General features: G+C 46.1%; 1 protein-coding gene across 1 annotated transcript; it reads left to right on the forward strand.

The window, feature by feature from the left end:
• Positions 1 to 317: 317 nt before the first annotated feature.
• On the forward strand, positions 318 to 18,717 carry LOC139402788 (zinc finger protein basonuclin-2-like; the record flags this gene model as incomplete). Its single annotated transcript, XM_071146703.1, has 2 exons — positions 318 to 2,830; positions 12,509 to 18,717. Coding segments are annotated over 2 exons (3,324 nt in total), but the record flags the coding sequence as incomplete, so codon positions are not given.
• Between the last annotated feature and the right edge of the window lie 4,249 nt (positions 18,718 to 22,966).

Below are 22,966 nucleotides of genomic sequence, written 5' to 3' on the forward strand. Positions count from 1 at the left end.
TAAACTCTTCCTGTTCCTCTCCCTGTGTGCCTAATGACTGTGTATGCATAGCTGATGAAAGGTAAAGAAGGAAGGAGAGAAAGGGGGAAGGGAAAGGGGGACAGGGAAGAGGAGGAGGGTTATTATCAGAGCTCTATTATCAATCTTTACTTGTCGCTTCAGGGGCCTCTGAATTTCATGAGCCGATAACAACACCCCTTCCCTACCCCCTTCCACCCCGCTCCCTCTCGACCTCAGACCGACCACAGTGATTATGCACAATCAATAACTTTTGTGTGTTTTGTCTATTCTCTCTCGTCTTTCCATTGGGCCTCTAGGATGCTGCGGGCAAGGTGCTGGACCGCTGGTCCATTATGTCTCGGGAAGAGGAGATCATCACCCTGCAGCAGTTCCTTCGTTTCGGAGAGACCAAGTCCATCGTAGAGCTGATGGCCATCCAGGAGAAGGAGGGTCAGGCGGTCACCGTGCCCTCCTCCAAGACCGACTCAGGCATCCGGACGTTCATCGAGAGCAACAGCACGGGACGCGGTCGAAGCCCAGGCCTCCTCAACCACATGGAGACCAGCAGCCCGTCCAGCATCCACCACTTTGAGAACATCCCTAACAGTCTCGCCTTCCTGCTGCCGTTCCAGTACATCAACCCTGTGTCAGCCCCCATGCTGGGCCTGCCCCCCAATGGCCTGGCGCTGGAACAGTCGGGCCTCCGGGTCCTCCACGACCGGGATCGCGAGGCCAGCCTACCCAACCAGGGCGAGCCGGTGGAGAGCAGCGAGTCCGAAGTATCCCTCAGCCCTTTCCGCAGCAGCGGTCAGAGCCCCAGCCGCATCGGAGCCCTGGGGGGCATGAACAACGCCATCGAGCCCAAACAGGAGCCCAACAACCGGGCATCACCTATCTCGCCCACTCCTTCCAACCAGCCGTCCCAGCAGCAGACGGAACAGCAGCAGCAAGGCCAGCAGCAGCAAGGCCAGGGGCAACCCGGGACCCCACGGCCTAGGTCCAACTCCCTCAACGACCACCAGGCCCACCACCACTTTGTGAAGAGCGAGCAGTCCAAGAGCATTACCCACTCATCCTTCTCCTCCAAGATGCACCGCATGCGCCGCATGGGAGCCACCTCACGCAAGGGCCGTGTGTGCTGCAACTCGTGCGGCAAGACCTTCTACGACAAAGGTACGCTGAAGATCCACTACAACGCCGTACACCTCAAGATCAAGCACCGCTGCACCATCGAGGGCTGCAACATGGTGTTCAGCTCGCTGCGCAGCCGCAACCGCCACAGCGCCAACCCCAACCCACGCCTGCACATGCCCATGCTGAGGAACAACCGCGACAAGGACCTCATCCGTGGGTCGGGCCCCGGCACGCCCGTCATCTCCAGCGCCAAGAGCGGCTTCACCCTCACCAGTCCCGGACGGCCGCCTCTGGGCTTCACCACCCCGCCCCTGGACCCCATGCTCCAGTCACCCCTGCAGAGCCCACTGGTCTTCCCCTCCCTGAAGTCGGTGCAGCCCATCCAGCCGGTGCCCCCTTTCTACCGTACGCTGCTGTCCCCACAGCACCTGGTCAGTCCTCCAGTGTCACTGCCCACCAGCCCCATCCTGCCCTCCACCACCAACAGCACCTCTCTGATGGACCAGCAGCATCAGCTCCTGGCTGCCGCTGCAGCCGCAGCCTCCCACAACGCCCACAATATGTCTTCTGAAGGTGGGCTAATGTCCCACCACAGGCTGCCCACCCCCAGTATCCCCCAGCAGGATCCAGCTGCTGCCACCAACACGGACCCCACGCCCAAGAAGAAGCCCCGTAAGTCCAGCATGCCGGTGAAGATCGAGAAGGAGGTGATTGACGTGGCGGACGAGTACGATGAGGACAAAGACGACGATGATGACGACAGCTGTCACCACCACCACCACCACCACCACAACCACCCCTCCTCCCACCTCCACCACAACAACATCAATGGAAACCGCAACAACAACAACAACAGCAGAGGAGGGAACAACAACGGCCACCACAGCGGCGGCAGCGGGCACCAGTCCCCCTCCCAGGATGAGATGAGCCCAGGCCTGATGAGGGGACACCTGATGAGGCACGACCAGGACGACTGCCGGGGAGAGGGACCCGGAGGCGAGGGCGGCAGGGGCGAGAGAGGAGGCCCAGGCGGTGAGATCCGCTGCATGGACAGCTTCACCTCCGAGGACCAGGACCACGAGAGAGACTTTGAGAACGATTCTGAGACTTCGGACTCCAAGATGTTCTACCGCGAGGAGATGATGGAGGTGGAGGAGCAGCACCAGAGGCTGAGGCTCAACTCCTCCAGGAGCTCCAGAGTAGGAGGAGGCAACAACCTGGAAAAGGACCAGGAGGACCTGCAGGCCAGAGATGAGGAGGCGCAGCTGAGGAAGGAGATGGAAGACCCCAAGAGCCGCACCTCACCCTCACCCCACCAGCCCGCCATCAAGATTAAGGAGGAGCTCAACGACCCCACCTACGACATGTTCTGCATGAGCCAGTACGGCCTCTACAACGGGGGCATGGCGGCTGCCGCAGCCGCCGCCGCCAGCATGGCTGCCCTTCACGAGAGCTTCATCTCCTCCATGAGCTACGGCGCCAGCCCGCCCAAGTTCCCCTCCTCGCACTCCCCCGAGGGAGAACTGTGCACCAGCCCCAACTCCAACGACCCCAAGATCTGCTACGTGTGCAAGAAGAGCTTCAAGAGCTCCTACAGTGTCAAACTGCACTACAAGAACGTGCACCTCAAAGAGATGCACGTGTGCACCGTGTCCGGCTGCAACGCCGCCTTCCCCTCCCGACGGAGCAGAGACAGGTGAGTGTCGTACAACACGCACACATATATACACACTAACAGTGTATTTTTTCTTGGCTTACAATTGGTTCTTAATTTGACTGCCTCAATTTTTCTGACTAATTATTTAAATATCAGTAGAGTATGAATGAATACTATGATACAACTGGTGTTATTAATTCAAGTAACAAAACAAGAATTTGAGATAAACAATAGTGGGGCCTCCCACTCCTCTTTCTATTCTGGTTAGAGCCAGTTAGCTCTGTTCTGTGAAGGGAGTAGTACACAGCTTTGTACGAGATCTTCAGTTTCTTGTCAATTTCTCGCATGGAATAGTCTTCATTTCTCAGAAGAATGTCTGTTTCTGGACATTTTGAACCTGTAATCGAACCCACAAATGCTGATGCTCCAGATACTCAACTAGTCTAAAGAAGGCCAGTTGTATTGCTTCTTTAATTAGAACAACAGTTTTCAGCTGTGCTAACATAACTGCAAAAGGGTTTTCTAATGATCAATTAGCCTTTTAAAATGATAAACTTTGATTAGCTAACACAACATGACATTGGAACACAGAAGTGATGGTTACTGATGTGCCTCTGTACGCCTCTGTAGATATTGCATAAAAATATTTAAAAAAATATATATTCATATATATATAAATATATACATTCGGCAAATATACATTCGGCAATTTCCAGCTGCAATAGTCATTTACAACATTAATAATGTCTACACTGTATTTCTGATCAATTTGATGTTATTTTAGTGGACCAACATTTTTTGCTTTTCTTTCAGAAACAAGGACATTTCTAAGCGAACCCATCAAATATATTTGGATTTGTTTAACACTTTGTTGGTTACTACATGAATCCATGTGTTATATCATAGTACAACGCTGTACAATGTAGAATAATAGTAAAAATAAAACCCTTGAATTAGTAGGTGTCCAAACTCTTTGACTGGTACTGTGTGTATATATATGTATATATATATATAAAATACTAACAATTCAGGCATTCATTACAGGTAGGTTCATTACATGTGTTTTGTCCTTTCATTTTGACATTACATGACGTAATTAGAAACATTGACAATGTTGTGGATGTATGTATGGTGCATGTATCGTTTTATTTGATATTTCATCATATCAGTCATTGTGGAAAGTTTAGGACAGTAGATGAGTTTTCTTGATGAGCTACTCAACTGCAGTGAAGTCTTTTTTCTTACTTAGATGGAGTGAAATTATTAAGGCGTCACCTACCATATGTTAAGTGAAACTCACCATTAGCAGAGATACACTTTATAATGTAACAGGTATACAGTGGCATCTGTTGACTGTCATGTCAAAGTTCAGAGAAGTAGAGTGTCATCGCCAGAACATACAATCTTCCACTCTGAGATATACCCCTGTTTACCTCCCCTCACTCACCTCGTTACTGACAGGTGAGGTAGCATACATTAACGTAGACAGCGGTCTGTCAAGCCACTGCATGTATTAGCGCCCTGCTCCAGGAGGTGAGGCTAGCCACGCTCTACCTACCTGGGCTTGTTCGCACATCCACCCTATCCACACACACCCTCCCAGAATACACACACCCACTAAAGCTAGCAGCAGGTTGACGCCAGAACACAACACATGCTGAGGCTACACAACATCAGAGTGCCCTGGGCTAGCAACTAGCATCTAGCTCTCCAAGGAATTGCTAACAATTGTTTTGTTTTTTTGTATGAGGGGATGTTTGACGTTAGACTTCGACTGGCCTAAGAGTGGTTTGAAAATAGCCTATCGAATATGTCCGGATATTAGGGTAATTTAGGGAATTAAAACTCTCAACAACGACCCCATGGTAGCATCTATAGTGACTCATTAGCATTGTTATTAGCATCATAAAAAACCCGAAGTAAAGGCCTTGTGTGTGACATTGCCAGGTCTATTCCCCTGACCACCGTGTAAACAAGCATGTCCATTTGACTGAACGGTCCAGTCTGTCTTCACAGTGGGGTGTCGGTGGAAAAAGGGCCCTTGAAAGGAAATGTAAATTCATCTCCTCCCCAACGCCCCTCGAAAATAGACATGACTTCAAGTGTAACAAATGCATCTCTTTATCGCTTTAGCAGAGCCCCCCCCCCCCCCCACACACACACACACACACACAGTCAGAGCATGCCTTTGCTCCCAGTATAATGACATATGCCACATTCTAGAGCTCTAGAAGAGGGGAAGCCTCACTCAACCAGCTCCTCTGAAGAAAGAGATAAAAACATGTTTTGTTGTGTTAGAGCACGCCGTGGTGACAAGTGACACTTTTTTATTTAGATAAAGAGCTGTTTTCTCCCCCTCCTAATCTAATTTGCTTCTCTGAGGAGTTTTTTCTCTAGTTTTTCTCAGTTGTTTTGCCTCAACAGCAACCCTCCACCCGCCTCCCCTCTCCACCCGCCTCCCCTCTCCACCCGGGGTCTTTATTAAGTTCCTTGTTTCAGTGGCATCTGTTCATTCTGTTCCTGTTTGTTCATTAGCACCAAGTAAATAGAGCAGGTGACTCTGGCACTTGTTCAGGGAGAGAGGGATGGAGGCAGGGATAGAGGGATGGAGGCAGGGATAGAGGGAGGGGAAGAGGGGATGGAGTAGGTGGATGAGAGGGAAAAAAGAGAGATGGGTTATAGTGTTAGCGGAAAAGAGAGGGGGAAAGGGGGGGATGGAGGAGAAGAGACAGGTAAAATAGAGTTAGCGGAGGAGAAGAGAAGGTGAAATCATGCCGCTCACCTGACGCAGCTGGTGCCGACAGCAGGGAGATGACAGGAAGTGTTATTAAAGGATGCGTTGCCGTGCCGATGCGTGTGTTTGACGCAGCCGCGGATGATGCGTTAGTTCGTTACCCTCTTTGACGAGGCTTTAGGGACAGGGAGCGCCCGGGGCACGAGAGGCCTGCTGTCTCGCATAACCACACACACAAACACATGCTTGTGCACGTATAAAATCACACAAACTCAAAAGCTGATGCGTTCCTACAGATGCAAATAGTCTTACAGAGACTCACTCATTCATTGTAATGTACACAGTATTTTTAATTAGTCTCTTTATTGCACTAAAATAAAATATGATATTAAACAAATAGCCCTGACCTTATGGTTTGATACGATCCAAATAACAGCCTCCCCACAGCGAACAGACATCTACACAAATGTTTAGATACTAAATTACCGTGACAGAAACGCCAATGGTATCGAGGCATCCCAACGACTCACTTCACACATTTCTGAATGAGTGGCGAGTAAGCCGACCAATACCTGCTCAGGAGCTGGACACACATGGCCAAACTGACCAATGAGGAGGCCTAATTCAGCGGCCTACTTCCTTATTTAGTGGAAGTCAAGGTATGAATCAGAGCCCTCCCCCTCCCGTCATCCTTCCCGACCACTGCCCAAGCTTGTCTCCCAACTATATAATTTAGCCGTCCATCTTTTTTATTGGGCGCTCTCCGACATTAGCGCTCCCCACTTGTATTAGCATCTGCCGCGGCGACCCCGTAATGGCCTTTAAAAAAACACTTAACTCCGGCACTAAACGAGGAGGGGATGACAGTGGTGGGAAAAACGAATCAGTGAAAAACAGCACTAGTTAGGATCCTCTGACTCACAGTAAAGGATTTGGTTTCCAAGAGGCAGTGGGTGCTGTAGTATAGAGAGGTGCAACTGTGAGGGAACGAGGTCAAATTAGACTGTGTTTCATCTTCCATCTTGGCTCAAAGATGAACCCAAATGTCTTCCACAGGCGTATAGTGAAGCATGAACCTCAACCCACGCTCACAGACACGGTGTCACAGTGACTGTGGAATCTTGCCCTAGTGATGTGCGTGTGACAGTTTGACTCGATTACCAGAAACACAAGTGTATAAATTCCAGAAGCGCTTTAACATAAGGCACTGATGAATAGATAGGTGTGTAGCAGGAAGAGAGGACAATCACTGCTGTGAACATATGGATCTTAGAAAGAAGACGGTTTTAGACCAAGATGTGCGTGAGTTACACCTAAGTACACTATTGTTTCCATACTTTGAGTGTGTCCCAAATGGCAACCTATACCCTATATAGTGCACTACTTGTGATCAGAACCCTGGTCAAAAGTAGTGCACTATATGGTAAATAGGGTGACATTCGGGACGGATTTTTTGTGTGGCGCATAAATTCCTGGTAGCATATGGGATGTATTACTGAGCCTGCCGCTCCTATGGAATAAGGAGAGAAGCGTAACAACAGAGGGGTATCGCGGGGCCAAAGGAATTGTGGGGTATTGAAGCTATAGTCAGGGCTCTGGCCGAACACCAATCAGATGTGTCCCTGGGTAATCCCTTAACTACATAATGAATGCTGCAGTGTAATTGTAGTTGTAACATGGGAAAATCATTTGGTGGTTTTCATAAGGACTTTTCCCCTCTGATAATATTATTGTGGAGGAAGGATTGGGAAACCACAACGCCTCAGACATTGGTTTGCTGCTACATAAAGTTGAGTTTCAAATTACATTTTTCATAAGATTCTCTACAAAATGTTACTAATTCCACAGCTAATAACATATTATTTCTGATATTATGAAACCAATCATTATTATATTTTAGCACAAATTCAAATAATATTTAAAATAATCTGATAAGTAACTGTATGATTAATTAATACAGGTTATATTGCATTAAATGTAATTATAATAATCTATTAATTATATCACAGAATAATGATATTTAATCTCAGTAAACCAAACCGTATGCCTTCTCTTCATCCCTTGTATTTGAGCTTTAGAATGTAAAATTTCTATAACAACAGAAACCGTATCTGAGCCTAAATCTGCTGGGACACCCAGACATTTGTTTCCAACCAGATAATGTATGCAAAATCCAGGTCTGTAATATGCAGTGCTAATAACCAGCTTCCTCCTCTCCCCCACCACCTCTCCTCTCTCTCCTCACAGCGAGATGTTGACGTCTATACCAACAACAGGAGGTTGTCCAGGTACCTCAGCATATCCCATTAGTCAATTATTTCTCTACAGTGGAGTGACACCCCAGAGGATCGTAGGTAGGCGCATCAAACAAACGCTACCTTCAAAAGCCCCGATGTCAGAGTCAATTAGAGGGGAGGACAAGGACATTTGATCTACGGTATCATATTAATATTTAAGGGAAACAACAAAAGACAATGGGAAATGACAATAGTGTCACAAGCGTTTGAATAGAGGGGGGGGGGGGGGGGCATTTTGTATCTACATGGTGACGTAGATGTAAAGATACAGATCAATGGCGTGGTTAAATAACAGGATAAACAACATAGCATACTGCTGTTTTACACACACACACACACACACACACACACACACACACACACACACACACACACACACACACACGGCTAATAGAGTACAGAGAGTCCTCTAACATCTAGCTGCTAGTTGTACATCAATACAGTAACAGTACAGTGTTTCCCTCCAGCCCCCTGGCCACCAGGCGCTCAGCTCAGAGGTAAATGATTGCATATTTATTGTAGAGGGCGGCACACACACACACAGCGGTGGCAGCAGCGGTAGTATGATTAACGTCTGAAAGGCGTGCCGACCAGTAATCATCGGCCTTATTATCCTCGTTAATCATATTTTACTAAATCAACGACAGGGCCTCCCTCTCTCTTTTCTACATGTTTATATTAAAACTCTTCCTTGTTTTATTCATTTTCATCCCTTCATCGGAGTACTCTGTCACCAGGTGCTTTCCCGCACTTATTTCCCATGATGCACTAGTGTGCGGAGGCCCCTTGTCCCCACACGGATGGAGGGATGCAGAGAGTGAAGGTTAATTACGTTTGAGAGCCACTCTCTCTCATCCTCCTGCCCCTCTCTCTCTCTCCCCTCCTCCTCCCCCTCTCTCCCCTCTCTCTCCTCCTGCCCCTCTCTCTCCTCCTCCTCCCCCTCTCTCTCCTCCTTCTCCCCCTCTCTCTCCTCCTTCTCCCCCTCTCTCTCCTCCTTCTCCACTTCAAGCCATGTGGGCCCAGTCTCTGGTAGAACTTGAGTGAAGCTGCAGTCTCTTGATTTGCCATGCTTAAACAAAGGCCTGATCATTTATAGAGAGAATGTGTTATTTAATTTAGCCACAGATCCCGAGTTCAAAATACAAAATATCTACTGATGAACAGTATGTTAATGACATTACACTATGAAAGGGGACTTTTATGTTAATTTATCTTTGATACATTTGGGTTTTGTGGATAAAGACAAAAAGATAATCAGAGAATCACTTTCAGAAGGCTTTCGTTTGGAACAATAAGCGTCGCAAATATTTCACATTCTGTAAGTAATTGTAGGCTAATATAATGACAGGGCTTTGTTGATGTGATCTGTAACTTAGCCTTCCATCTAAACCTCCATGGTGTGTCTATGGAGTCTGTGTAACCAACCCCTGAGAGGAATATTCCTTTTATGAACTTTTTGATCAAGTTTCTCCAGCTACGTCTGAACTGAACTTCAGTGTGTGTTGCTGAGGTAGTACAGCTAGTAGAGAATAAAGACAGATAATGATGAATGTGTTACCCAACCCCTCGATCATCCTCCCACCTCTCCACTCCAAACCTCATCACATAGCAACCCCACATGACAGCAGAGGCAAAGAACCATCAGCGTCAGTTTAATATGACTTCACTTTGCTCATTACGACTCATTTAGACAGTGCGCACACACACACACACACGGTACAGAGGGAAGGACAGGGCCATTGGAGGAAAGACGGGAGCCTAAAGATGATTAACGTTGGCTGGGACAGACGCGTTAGCTAGCTAGCCTCTCTCTCTCCATCTCCTCCTACTCTGCACAAACAAAATGGCCTCTCAAGAGGCCTCCCCCGTCTTTGGGCGAAGATGAGACTGTCAATTTGGTTTTCCTGCCACGTTACTGGTCATCAGGGAGGGAGAGGTGGAGAAGGGAGTGAGGGAACGAAGGAGTTTGGTTTGGGGGGTAGAGGAATGGGGAAGAGGGGGAGTGAAATAGTGGTGGCAGAGTGATGGAGACAGGGAGATGGGGCAGAGAGGCTAAATCTGATAAATGAAGGAATCTGTGTATGGCCTCTAAATGAGGAAAATATAACCCCAAGAATATAACTGCAGCCTGACACACTTCCAGTGAATATGTTTAGAGATAGGGAGGAGATGCATCTGTCACCGGTGCAGGTGAATTCCTCAGCAAAGTCTATTCAAGCAGCCATTACTCACACCATATTCCACAGGCTTGAATTGTTCCAAAGATGCAGATGAACAATCTATTTATTTATTTGAAACAGTAATCACTAATTGTTTGATTACTCAACAGATCTTTTTTCCCTCAGGGTCAGAATGTGGACTTTGTGAATGACAGTATAAGGACCAGAAGGGACATATACATGTAGAATGTAGATGGGCTGTGTGTTAATTATTCAGTTGTGGTCTTGATATTGTCATCTAGTATAAATGCTGATATCACAGTAATGACATATGGCTGATGCAGTAGTACTTAGTAATACTGTAGTAATTCAGGGTACTTACTGCCTGGCACTTTAGCATGTGTTTTAACCTCATCAGTCAGGGAGCCATGGCAGACTAGAGCTTATGAGCAGTGTGTGGGGTGTGGCTTTAGGGGTGGAGACATGTTGCAAAGGACCCGCCTACCTGAGCATCATCAACAGCATACAGCCCAATCACATCAGCTAATGCCATAGCCTGTTGGCATCCCCACTAAAAACAATCAACAAACCAATCAAATTGAATGTAATCGATGTAGCAAAATATCTAGACCCAATTGTTTGTTTATTGGTTGTGGAAACAGTAATTTCTCCATCTACACAGGGATACATTAGTAGAGACAATGAGTCATGACTATTTGGACCATAAGATAACACCATCTGTGTATCAGACTGTTATCATAGGTTAAAAGAAGAGAGCTAAGAATTTCCATAAGTCTCAGAACATGGATGTACTGTATATTCTCTCTCTCGCTCTCTCTCTCTCTTTCACACACACACACACACACACACACACACACACACACACACACACACACACACACACACACACACACACACACACACACACACACACACACACACACACACACACACACACACACACACAAGCTTGCGCGCACAGGCACACACGCGGCAGTGACAACCACGGCCAATCGATTCTCCCCGCTCCTCGATGCTGACAATGCTCAAGTGGACGGTGCTCCTGTTTGCTTCCTCTTGTAACACAGAAAGAAAGGGGTCCCTCCATTCCAATGAATGTATACTATTTTTACCCTCTTGCAGGAGAATGTCCGATAGGGAACTAAATAATTAAAGGCCAGGGACCCTTTTTGGCTGCATCAACCATGGCACTGCTGGTAAGCTCTACTATACATTGTGAATCCATTTGCCCTCGTCCTGTCCTGCCAAGGACGTCTGTTTTTAGTTTGTCACTCCCTCCACCGTGCCCCTTGCCTTGCATGAAACCCCTCATATTTAAAAGCACTGCTTGATATTCCTTAGTCATTGCTTACTTTTGTTTAATTTCACTTTAAAAGTCTTGATTTCATTTGAAAAGTCCCCTAACATGTTGTATTGTGGACAGTGGGATGTGTATACTGTGCCACTTCCATATCTGGCACCAGTTATTACACACTTATGTTTACCTTTCTTTGTCCATTTTATTGTGACATTTGCTGTGGTGGAGCCTGCATCACTCCCAGTCTGAAATGGCAACTGTGGAATTGGAGGGAAGAGGCATTGAATTTGAGCTGTCAAAACACATTTTACCTCACATCTTTTGGCATGGCTTTGCAATGCAGACTGCTACACCTCACAAACAATACCCTTTAGCTCTAGCAAGCTGTAGCACGACACCAGATCCAGGCTTACACTTCCTTGTTGTGAATTCGATGGCGGTGGCTATGCGTTATGAGATACTACTGCTCTCTGTGTGAAAAAGCGGACATTTTTATTTCTTATTAAAGCGAAGGGGATACATGGGGATCATATGTTTAAAAGGGGAGGCCTGATAAAGCCCCTTCCAATAGGGAGCCAGTGTGATAATGCTGTCGGAGATCTAATACGCTATCCACTTTCCCTCGATTATCGCATTACCACAGCTCCAATCAATTGATAAACTCTCATTCAATATGGTGGAGTATTTAATTGAGTCAGAGTCTATTGGATTTGCAGCGGAGCTGTGCTAGACGTGCTGACTGTGGTAAACACCGTGGCGGGGTGCTCTCGCCACACCGCGTTAGACCAGTTAGGGGAACGTTAAGAGAAGGACAACGTAGCTTCCTCTTGATAGGTTAAGTAAGTAAGGTAAAGAGTGAGGAGAGGTTCTAAAACAAGGTGAATCGTTTAGTAGTTATTTTGTCTGGCGTGAGGTCAGGGGTTAGTGAAGAGGACAGGAAGAGAGGAGGGTTATTGAAAATGTAGTGACTGATACAATATCATTCAAATACTTAGAACTCCAAGCATAGGTGCATGTGTTGGGCGAGACAGAACACATGTTTTGGAATGCAAAATGTATCATCTTTCTAAAAAGATCTGAGAATGTTACCATTCCAGTCATTGTTTAAAGCGCTGAAGCACCATTTTGCTTGATTTGACAACTTGTTTAGCCATTTTCTTATGAAAACGATCTCTCTCTACCTCCCTCTTCATTATGTCTTTCCACCAGGCACAGCTCCAACATCAACCTGCATCGCAAACTGCTTACCAAAGAGCTGGACGACATTGTCCTGGACCCCCAACTCACGCCGCTGCCCAAGGACCTGCGCGCCGAGTTCCTGGCTAAGATCTACGCCGGGCACCACTTGGGCCTGGACGCCATGGCAGGGGCGGGCATTGTCGGCGCCAGCCTGGGGGGAGGAGGGCTGAACCGTGACGCCAGCTCCCCGGCAGGCACCGATTACCCCCACCACCACCCCCTAAACCACCACCACCACCCCCTCACCAACGGCTTCTACCACCGCAGTGGCCCCCCAGACGACTACATGGTGCTGGACCTGAGCACCGCGTCCAGTGTTCAGTCCAGCGGGTCAGTCCATTCATCACGCCAGTCGGACGAGGGCAGCGACGAGGGTATCCTATTGGATGACCTGGAGGAGGGAGGGGTCAGCGACGGGGAGGACTGCTCCCAGCATGCCCCGGGGCAGGCAGGGGCCGGGAGGCGGCGGGACCAGGTCGGCGAGGGAGGAGTCGGAGGAAGATCGGAAGAAGGTCTGACCGGCGCCGACCCCTCCTCCTCGCCGACCATCCTGTCTTCCACCGGTGGCAGTGGTGGGATCCTGTGCAGCATCTGCCACAAAGTGTACAGCAACAAAGGGACCCTACGCGTGCACTACAAGACTGTGCACCTGCGCGAGATGCACAAGTGCAAAGTGGCCGGCTGCAACATGATGTTCTCCTCGGTGCGCAGCCGCAACCGCCACTCTCAGAACCCCAACCTCCACAAAAACAACGTGCCCTTCACCACCATGGTAGACTAGCCCAACCCCCTGGCCCTCGTCTGGCCAACTCTACCCCCTTCTTCGACTCCCTTCTCACCCCAAACCATGAGCTCTTACCCCCAGGAACTACACCTTACCACCCCTAGACGTCATGCACCACAGTTCTCTTTCCCTTCGATGAGATCCAGTGACTATATACAGTAAGCGTTGACTTTTGACTTTCCTTCTTTGGAAGAACGAGGATGAGACACTTGAAGTGTCTTTATTCCAAAAACTGGCCCTGCCGGTTTCCCATAAACCCCATTTCCTATTTCCCATATGTCTTTGTTTTTGTCCATCTCCAAAGAATCTATTCAAACTCTTATTTGTGACTGTTGCCTGCAGAAATGATAAAAATATAAATCTTCTTGTTGTATTTGTGTAATGATAGCTTTTAACGGAAACCCCATACAAGAGCATGACTGCTTCATTTGTAAATAATATGTCCCAAGAGGCTATTGGTGTAAAACAATTGTATTTGATGGTTGTTAGCTATTTTTTTGGTTCTCTTTTTTGGTTTTTATGTTACAGTACAATACTTCCAGCGCTAAGGTAGGCAAGAAAGAGGTAGCATCTTTACTAGCTTGACTCATTTATGTTAGTTTAAAAACCATTTTTAAACTGAGAAGGAGAAGAACTAATGATCATGTGACTTGTTGTATCTACTTGTTAGATATGCGGAGGTTGCCGGCATGCTTTTTTTGGGGGCTCCTACACCAATATCATTCTCTGTTCTTTTGTTTTTGTTATCATTTATAGCTTTTACTATACCAAGTCAGTTTTTCGCACTTTGCAACTATACAAGCGGGATGTGTAATATTATTACAAGGACTTTACAATGGTTTTGGTTACCGCGATGTTCGGGGTCTGAGACGGCCACAGTGCCAAGGGGAAATGACAGGTTTATTATTTTTTTTGCACGTGTTCAGTTTCAAAAACGCTATTTCACAACAAAAGACCCATATTTCTCCTGAACGAATCCAAACATCCGGCCCATTTACTCAAATAATAGTATTCAGGAAAAGTCTAAGTATTTCTACTCTACCAGATACAGTAACGTGACTGACCACAAGACAGCTGCTGGTTTTCAAGGCAGAAGATTTAAGTATTGAGGAATTTAGTTTGTGTTATTTTCATTTCAAGGAGTGTAAACCCAGTGTGTGACTGTAATATCACAGTACTTGGCTACAGAGGTTGAAGAAGGCTAATCTTTCCACTGCATGTGGTATTTGTGACCTAAAACAAGCGTTGGTTGAGTGTCCTATTATTACATACACGTTTCCATGCAAAAAATGGCCATCCTATCAGAAGTATTGTGAATGTCACATTGATTATAAAACAAAGAAATAGTCCTTAAACTGTGACCAAAAGGAGCATTGGTTTTTAAAACATCTAGAATTTTCCGCCATACAGTTGTACTTTAACTTAAGTTGATATGATGCACTTGAGTCTTAAGCATTTTGCTATATTTTTTCAGTATTGATTTCCATTGCTGATTGTCAGCTTCAAAGCTGAACTCTGTGAAACTCTGTCGCCATTGCCTGGCTGTTTTCGGAGTTATTTGCAGCCATTTTCCTTGTTTCCATACACATCTTAAGGTACAAATGTTTCAGATAACTAGGCAGCCAGGGGAAGGGGTATTTATTGGCGGGTGATGTCATCTTGATGCAGATGTCTTGTCCAATATCAATTCCTTTTTTTTTCCAAGAAAAGAAAAAAAGAAAGACAGATCGGTCTTCATTTTGAGTCTGTGCCCTTGAGTTGATGGTTATTATTGTGTTTTTGTCGTGTTACTATGGATGTGAAAAAATTGAGAGCTCCTCTTTCTTGATTGGTGCTTATCTAAAGGGGATAAAAACGCACAGTGTTACGTGGTATACAGTATTCAAACCCCCGTTATATCCATGAAAGTGTTGGACAGTTTTTTTTTATGACTATTTTGCAATGGGCATGATGGACCCTTTGATGGACACGTTGGTGTAAACTCTTAAGACTTCTCCTCTCTCTACCAACCTCCACGACACTGGCAGCAGGCTTCACCCCTCTCCTCTCTCTACCAACCTCCACGACACTGGCAGCAGGCTTCACCCCTCTCCTCTCTCTACCAACCTCCACGACACTGGCAGCAGGCTTCACCCCTCTCCTCTCTCTACCAACCTCCACGACACTGGCAGCAGGCTTCACCCCTCTCCTCTCTCTACCAACCTCCACGACACTGGCAGCAGGCTTCACCCCTCTCCTCTCTGAAGAGAGAGAAAGAGCTGAGTGAAAGGGGTTGCGGAGGTGGAGGGCTGACTTGAGAGGAAGAAAGGATGACAGTGAGTATCATTAAAAATGTGCTGTTCCACCGTTACCTGGAGGCCTTCTGACGCTGATCTGTCTAATAACTCACTTGTCACTTCATTACACCGCCAGACGTGAATGTTGCTGACAGGACTGTGACGCCGACAGAGATCCAAACCGGTCTCTCTCTTTCACCGCTCTCTCTCTCCCTCCCTGAGAGAAAACACCCCCGCCCCCCTCTTCCCCCTCAACCCACTACTCACCCCCCTCCCCTCCCCCCCTTCCCGGGTCCTTTAGGGATACCGACTAATAGTGTGCTCTTAAGTTCACAAAATGGCCATCGCCGTAGAAAAAGGATGTGTAATTGCCTGTTTATCCCAGGTGAAGGAAAAACTTTGTACAGGAACCTTCGGCAACACCCTGGAGTGGCACTGAGGCGCAGCCTGCCTCATTTGCTCAGTGCACCGTACTGCACCTTACCGCCACGTGCCCAGCCGGAGAAGTACAGAAGTGTCACTCCAGGAACCCTGCTGACAGCTGTCTCTCTTTCACTCTCTCTCTCTCTCACACCCACACTCTCAACAAGAGGACTGGTGATGGGCGGGAAACAAGGACACCCCGAGGCAGAGAGGGGGAAAAGAGAGAGAGCGAGCTCATCCACGGTCCATCACTCTATGTAATAAAGCAGTCTGTCCAACGTTAGCATACAGCCTTGTCACTGCAGGGCACGCTAGCGTTTCATTATGGAGAACAGTGGAATGTAGCATTGAGTTGGACCGCAATGGAACGCACTGAGAGAGAAGGTGGAAAGGGGAAAGCTAGTCAGTTGTCCAACTGAGCGTATTCAAGTTGTGCGGAAGTATTCAAGGTGCGGAAGCCCCTCTTTGAAAGTGATGGCTTACGATGAATACCATGGATATTAAAGAACTGGGAGAATGCTTGGGAAGTCTGGTTTGTAATCAACACGCAGTCTATTGAGGAACGTGAGACTGTAACAAGCTAAGAGTAGTCTTAACTAACGCTGCTGTAGCCAGTGACCTTAGCCTGCGTGGTTAAACCTCACAACCTGATCTGATGAGAAAGACAGCAGAACCCAAAAGCTTAAACATTCCTCTTGTCCTATTCAATGTTGTAGACCTCTCAAGCAGCCAGAGAGCTCAATCAGTGACCTGTGTGTGTTAGTGCGTGTGTTTGTTAGTGTGTGTGTGTTAGTGTGTAAGTTAGTGTGTGTATGTTAGTGTGTGTGCTAGTGTGTGTGTTAGTGTGTGTGTGTGTGTGTGTGTGTGTATGTTAGTGTGTGTGTTAGTGTGTATGTTAGTGTGTGTATGTTAGTGTGTGTGTTAGTGTGTATGTTAGTGTGTGTGTGTTAGTGTGTGTGTGTTAGTGTGTGTGTGTTAGTGTGTGTATGTGTGTGTGTGTGTGTGTGTGTGTGTGTATGTTAGTGTGTGTTAGTGTGTGTGTGTTAGTGTGTATGTTAGTGTTTGTGTTAGTGTTTGTGTTAGTGTGTATGTTAGTGTGTGTGTTAGTGTGCCAGAGAGAGATTAAATTCCCTTACACTGACTCCTCATCTCTAGCCCCTTTGTCTCTTACTCGATGGCCATGCCAGCACGCCACGGCTCCTAGAGAGAGCTTGCAAATGAGCTGAGAAAACTGCCCTGACACAGAACAGACTGTCCAGAACAGAATAGCCAGACTAGAGGATAGGGAGAGAGAAAGGAGAGCAGAGGGACTGGTCTGAGAACGAAAGCGGTCTGGCAGGGACCTGCGGCAGTCACTTAACAAGGCAGGAGACATGGAGAGAAGCAGAGAGAGCAAGAAAGCCGTGCCAGCCTTCTTGACTGTCTGGCTGGAAAGTGATGGAGCCCCCTGACCTTTCCACTCTTCTCCCTCTCCTCCTTCACGGGAGACATTACAGTACATTTTCTCCTCTCTCCTTTGAGAGGGCCTGACCCCTAATCTCCCTCCCTCCCTCTTTCTTACCATCTTTAGCCCACTAGGGTCCAGGACAGAGCCCAGTTGTCAGGCCGATGGGACCATTACTGTCCTGGCTCGGTCCCCAGGAGGAGAAGGCCTCTTAAAACCCTCACTGGCCAGCTTGAGTGGAGTTTAATATTTCATTAGGGGACTCTTGACTGCCAAATGTCAGTTTCCACACAACACACCATCACTGAAAGAGAGAGAGAGAGCGATGGAGAGAGGGAAGGAGAGAGATGACAATGGAGCAGGTGGGGTTGTCTAGTGATCCGTTATGGATCGTATACCTCTATCCACTTTGTTTAAGTCTGTGGAGAGCAGGGTAGGACGTTAACCCAGTGTAAGTGGAGGGGGATGTTTGCGAGCTGTCTGGTTAACGTCATCCATCTTGAAAAATACATGTGGCAAGGCTGAAAAGACACATGGGCAGATTGGTGGTTTTACAGATGATACGCTGTGGTCCAACATTACCCTCAGAACTTGGTAACAGCAATTCTACAGTAAATGATCCTGGAACAAATAAAAAACATGCAGAAAATGTGCTTTTTACCCATTTGGCAAAAGAACATCTCACAATCCTTAACATTATAGCAAGTCACCCCAAACTATTTACCAACATGCCAATCTTACTTTTTTATATATAAATAATCTCAAAAAGACTGTGTACATTTTCTTTTCCACAGTGATGTTTTTGTGTAGCTGTCTGGTTCTCTTTGTGCTAAACGGCTGTGTTTCCGCCCTGCAACTAGAGGCCTGCATCTCAATCAACTCTTATTTTCACTGCCTGGCAGAGCAGCATTGCTACAGAGTCACACCGCAAACTGCAGCATCTACAACAGGGGAAGCTTGCATCACTCTTGGTTTCATAATGGTGACACTGGCAGCTTCATGAATACTGTATGTCTCCTAAACAGGTTTTTCCCATTAGCAGACTGGAGGAGAAAACAAGGTCCTCTTTCTTAATTGATTTTGTTTTGTTGCTTTCCTTGTATTTTTCTGTATCATAACGGTCTATGGTTTTTGCATAAAATGCATATGGGTTTTGGGATGTAAATGGAATTTTATTCATATTTTGTCCAAATACCTCTTGTAATTTGTATCAGAATTCTTGTACAATTTTTATATTAAAGATTTATCAGTCACTGGCAATCTGACGCCACGTTGCTTGTCTTTGAAAGGGATTATTGTGTGTGTGTGTGTGTGTGTGTGTGTGTGTGTGTGTGTGTGTGTGTGTGTGTGTGTGTGTGTGTGTGTGTGTGTCTGTGTGTGTGTGTGTGTTTTTCTAGGGGTAAAGGGAGGACATCTTATGAGTGGCTGGAATTTAACACCGACAGGCACAGGGACAGTCTGTCAATCAAGCTGGTCAGACAAGACACAATTTCAGCAGTTTTGCTGGCCTGTTTTAATTAAGCTGTGATAAAAATCATTGGGGGAAAGGCTATCTTGACCAATTAGTGGACGATTAGATTAATGAAGTCATTTAAAGATGTACCAGTGTGAGCACTCGGGGCCAGTTTCCCAGACACTTATTAGGCCTAGTCCTGGACTGACAACAGCCCTAGGATTTGCTGGTGTTATCATATTAGTGGAATGGAGATAAATGTGCTTTAAAAGGGCAATGTGCTTGTCAACAATAATATTATACAGTTGGGTCTGAAATTGACACCCTTGATAAAGATGAGCAATGACGACTGTATAAAATAAATAATTCAAACACTAAGCTATATTGTATGTTCCAAAACATTTGGAAATGATATTATTTTATAATAATACTATTGTTCAGATAAAGAGATGTTTAACAAACAAAACATATCAAAAAGGTTTGGGTCAACATTAACAACACTAAAGATTCATAGTTTTGTTTTTGGTCCCATGTTCATAGCAACCAATGACTACATCAAGCTTGTGACTCTACTAACTTGTTGGATGCATTTGCCATTCATTTTGGTTGTTTCAGATTCATTTGTGCCCAATAGAAACAAATGGTAAATCATGTAGTGTGTCATTTTGGAGTCACTTTTATTACAAACAAGAATGTTTTCGAAACACTTCTACATTCATGTGAATGCTACCATGATTACTGATTATCCTGAATGAATCATGAATAATGATGAGTGAGAAAGTTGCAAAGGGTCAAATATCAACCTACTAATGAATACACCCCAGGTAGGTCTTTCCTGTTTCGTTCTGTTTGCTTCCTTGTAAATACAGGAGTTGTAGTGCTAGTGAGACATTGGGCTCGTTTGAGTGGTAAGGCTAAAGCAACCGACTGTAGACAAATGAAGTCTGGTTCATCTGCAACAGCCGAAAGTCGGACACTAAAGGGATTTTCCAACAGCAAGGCTCAGATCAACATGCCAGTTACCATTGTTTATAAAAGCTTTTCTTTACAAAGTTGAAATAAACATGTCTCCAACCCCCATGTCACACACTCAAAGTGAAACCTTGTGTACACATTGTACAATCAATTGAGAGAGAGAGAGAGAGCCTCAAATATCATATTCATTTGTATATATCTACTGTATACATGAATCACGGTCTTGTCTGAAAAGCACCCTAATGATTGGTTGACAATGGCCACTACGCAGGTGATGGCTGGAAGGAGAAGTTGGCGAAGAGCAACTGCAGAAATTTGCAGTCAAAACGTCATGAGCGTTGATCACATTATTTATGTAAAGTTCATGTAAAGTTCATGCAAGCCAGACAATTGTTCACCCCATAATGCAATAAACTTTGAAAGGTGGTGACCAACGCTAGTCACCGACTTGACAAAAGTGATCTGCTCGAATGCACCCAATGACACTTCTTTCTGAAAGGCAGGCAGACAAAGGTTGCACTTTACCAAAACGTGCTTTAATGACGATTCTACAATCAGTTGGAAATTACGCACAAATCACACTGTCGGCAAAATAAACAAGCATAACAAAGGCCACTTACATTTCCAACAAACTACTATTATTCCAGTCAAAGTCCTTCAGGCTGGTCTATTCTGGCCCTGAGGTTGACTAGTGCTTAGTAAAGGAGAAACGTCCTCTTACTGTCAACTGCGTTTATTTTCATCAAACCTAACATGTGTAAATATTTGTATGAACATAAGATTCAACAACCGAGACAAACTGAACAAGTTCCACAAACATGTGACTAACATAAATCGAAAATTGTGTCCCTGAACAAAGGGGGAGGGTCAAAATCAAAAGTAACAGTATCTGGTGTGGCCACCTGCATTCAGTACTGCACTGAATCTCCTCCTCATGGACTGCACCAGATTTGCCAGTTCTTGCTGTGAGATGCTCTGGTCTTTCTAGGGAGTTTTTCCTAGCCACCGTGCTTCTACACTTGCATTGCTTGCTGTCTGTTGGCGGTGATGTCTGGTGAGGACCTGCCTCTCAGCCTATTGCGGACAGTCTGAGCACTGATGGAGGGATTGTGCATTCCTGGTGTAACTCGGGCAGTTGTTGCCATCCTGTACCTGTCCCGCAGGTGTGATGTTTGGATGTACCGATCCTGTGCAGGTGTTGTTACACATGGTCTGCCACTGCGAGGACGATCATCTGTCCGTCCTGTCTCCCTGCAGTGCTGTCTTAAGCATCTCACAGTACGGACATTGCTTGCCCTAGCCACATCTGCATCCTCATGCCTCCTTGCAGCATGCCTAATGCACATTCATGCAGATGAGCAGGGACCCTGGGCATCTTTCTTTTGGTGTTTTTCAGAGTCAGTAGAAAGGCCTCTTTAGTGTCCTAAGTTTTCATAACTGTGACCTTAAGACACTAACAGCTTACAGATGGTAAGCAGTTAACGACCGTTCCACAGGTGCATGTTCATTAATTGTTTATGGTTCATTGATCAAGCATGGAAAACAGTGTTTAAACCCTTTACAGTGAAGATCTGTGAAGTTATTTGGATTTTTACGAATTATCTTTGAAAGACAGGGTCCTGAAAAAGTTTAGTTTATATCAAACACATGGTTTCCAGCCGTGCGCCGCTCCGACCATTGTTATGAGCCGTTTTCCCCTCAGCAGCCTCCTGCGATCCCTAGAGAGTGAAATATGCACAGGACATGGTCAGTTTTAAAAAACGTTCTTCCCTGAATTTGCAGCTCTGAATTCCTCTTTTCAAATCAACACTAAACCCAAAGGGCTCGATTCAATCTGTATCGCCAAAGTTCAGCACTATAGCACGATTGAAATTTAAAGGCAATGTTCCTGCTTTTGCGGGGACTGCATTAACGGTAAACACCAAATGACCTTCAAAATATTTGTCAAGTTTAGCAGCAGAGAACATGAAATCAGGAAGGCTTCAAACATGACAGACATGAACTGGACACCATGGATCTAATCGGACAAAAACTAAACCATTTTAGTCATGAGAAACATACTATAACAGTCAACATGAGGGTCCGTCAGTCTCTGGATAACAGCCATCACCCGCTTACATCATTATCTCTGGCGGCGGTCATATTACAAATTGATACGAATGGCACCGGGGATGTTTTCTTTGGGAAGAAACAGGAACATAATGCTGGCCCTTTTGAAAGTGAAGAAGCAACCGTCGGGAGGCGAGGAGGCTTAATGACCTTGAATTAAACAACATTCCTCATTGTCACACGCCGGCTGCTCATCCAGCCGCTGTCGATACGCCGTGGCCCCGTGGCAGAATAATAGTGCTGGTGGTATTGATTACCCAGGGAGGGGGGGCAGTAAAATATATTTCCCACAGCATGAGGGCCCATGGCCCCCGCAGCCCCATCAGTGACGGCCCCTCACTGGAGACCCAGGGAGCTACAGAGCTGCCTGGCAGTCTGCGGCTGGTCCACCTGCTACATAACCTACCGTGTAGTGTTCCTGACAGGGCGCCGCCATCAATTGGTCCTGACAAAAACACAGCCCCTCCGCTGACCTTTGAGAGGTAGGAGAGGTAGGAGAGGAGGAGAATAGTCAGACGGACGCAGCAGCCGATGGACACTTGATGTCAGGGACGAGCAGTCTGTCTGTCCTGTCTGATGGGTGAGGTTTTGGAATTACGCTGGTGTTGGTCTAGTCCACTGAGTAGACTTAGGCCTCTTGTCAATGAAGAGAGTTTCTCTCTCTGCTTGGCTAAATGCTTGTACGTATACTGCGTGCATGCTGACAAACAATAACCTGTCTTGAAGTACTGCAAAAAAACGAATAGTTTGCCTAATGTCAGTTTATGTAACAAAATAAGATAGTGTAGAGAATCATTGTATCATCTAAACCGCTGTGAAATATATTTTCCATAGCCCAAAATATAGTATTTTCAGCTGTTTAAAGCTGGTGTGCAAAATCGAAAGTAAAAGACGCAAAAATGAAACTACCACCTCTTGGACTTGCTTTCAATGAGAATGACAGATCTATAACTAACATTTCTAT

This window comes from Oncorhynchus clarkii, unplaced genomic scaffold (assembly GCF_045791955.1).
Source record: "Oncorhynchus clarkii lewisi isolate Uvic-CL-2024 unplaced genomic scaffold, UVic_Ocla_1.0 unplaced_contig_11289_pilon_pilon, whole genome shotgun sequence".
In the NCBI taxonomy this organism is placed as follows: Eukaryota; Metazoa; Chordata; class Actinopteri; order Salmoniformes; family Salmonidae; genus Oncorhynchus; species Oncorhynchus clarkii.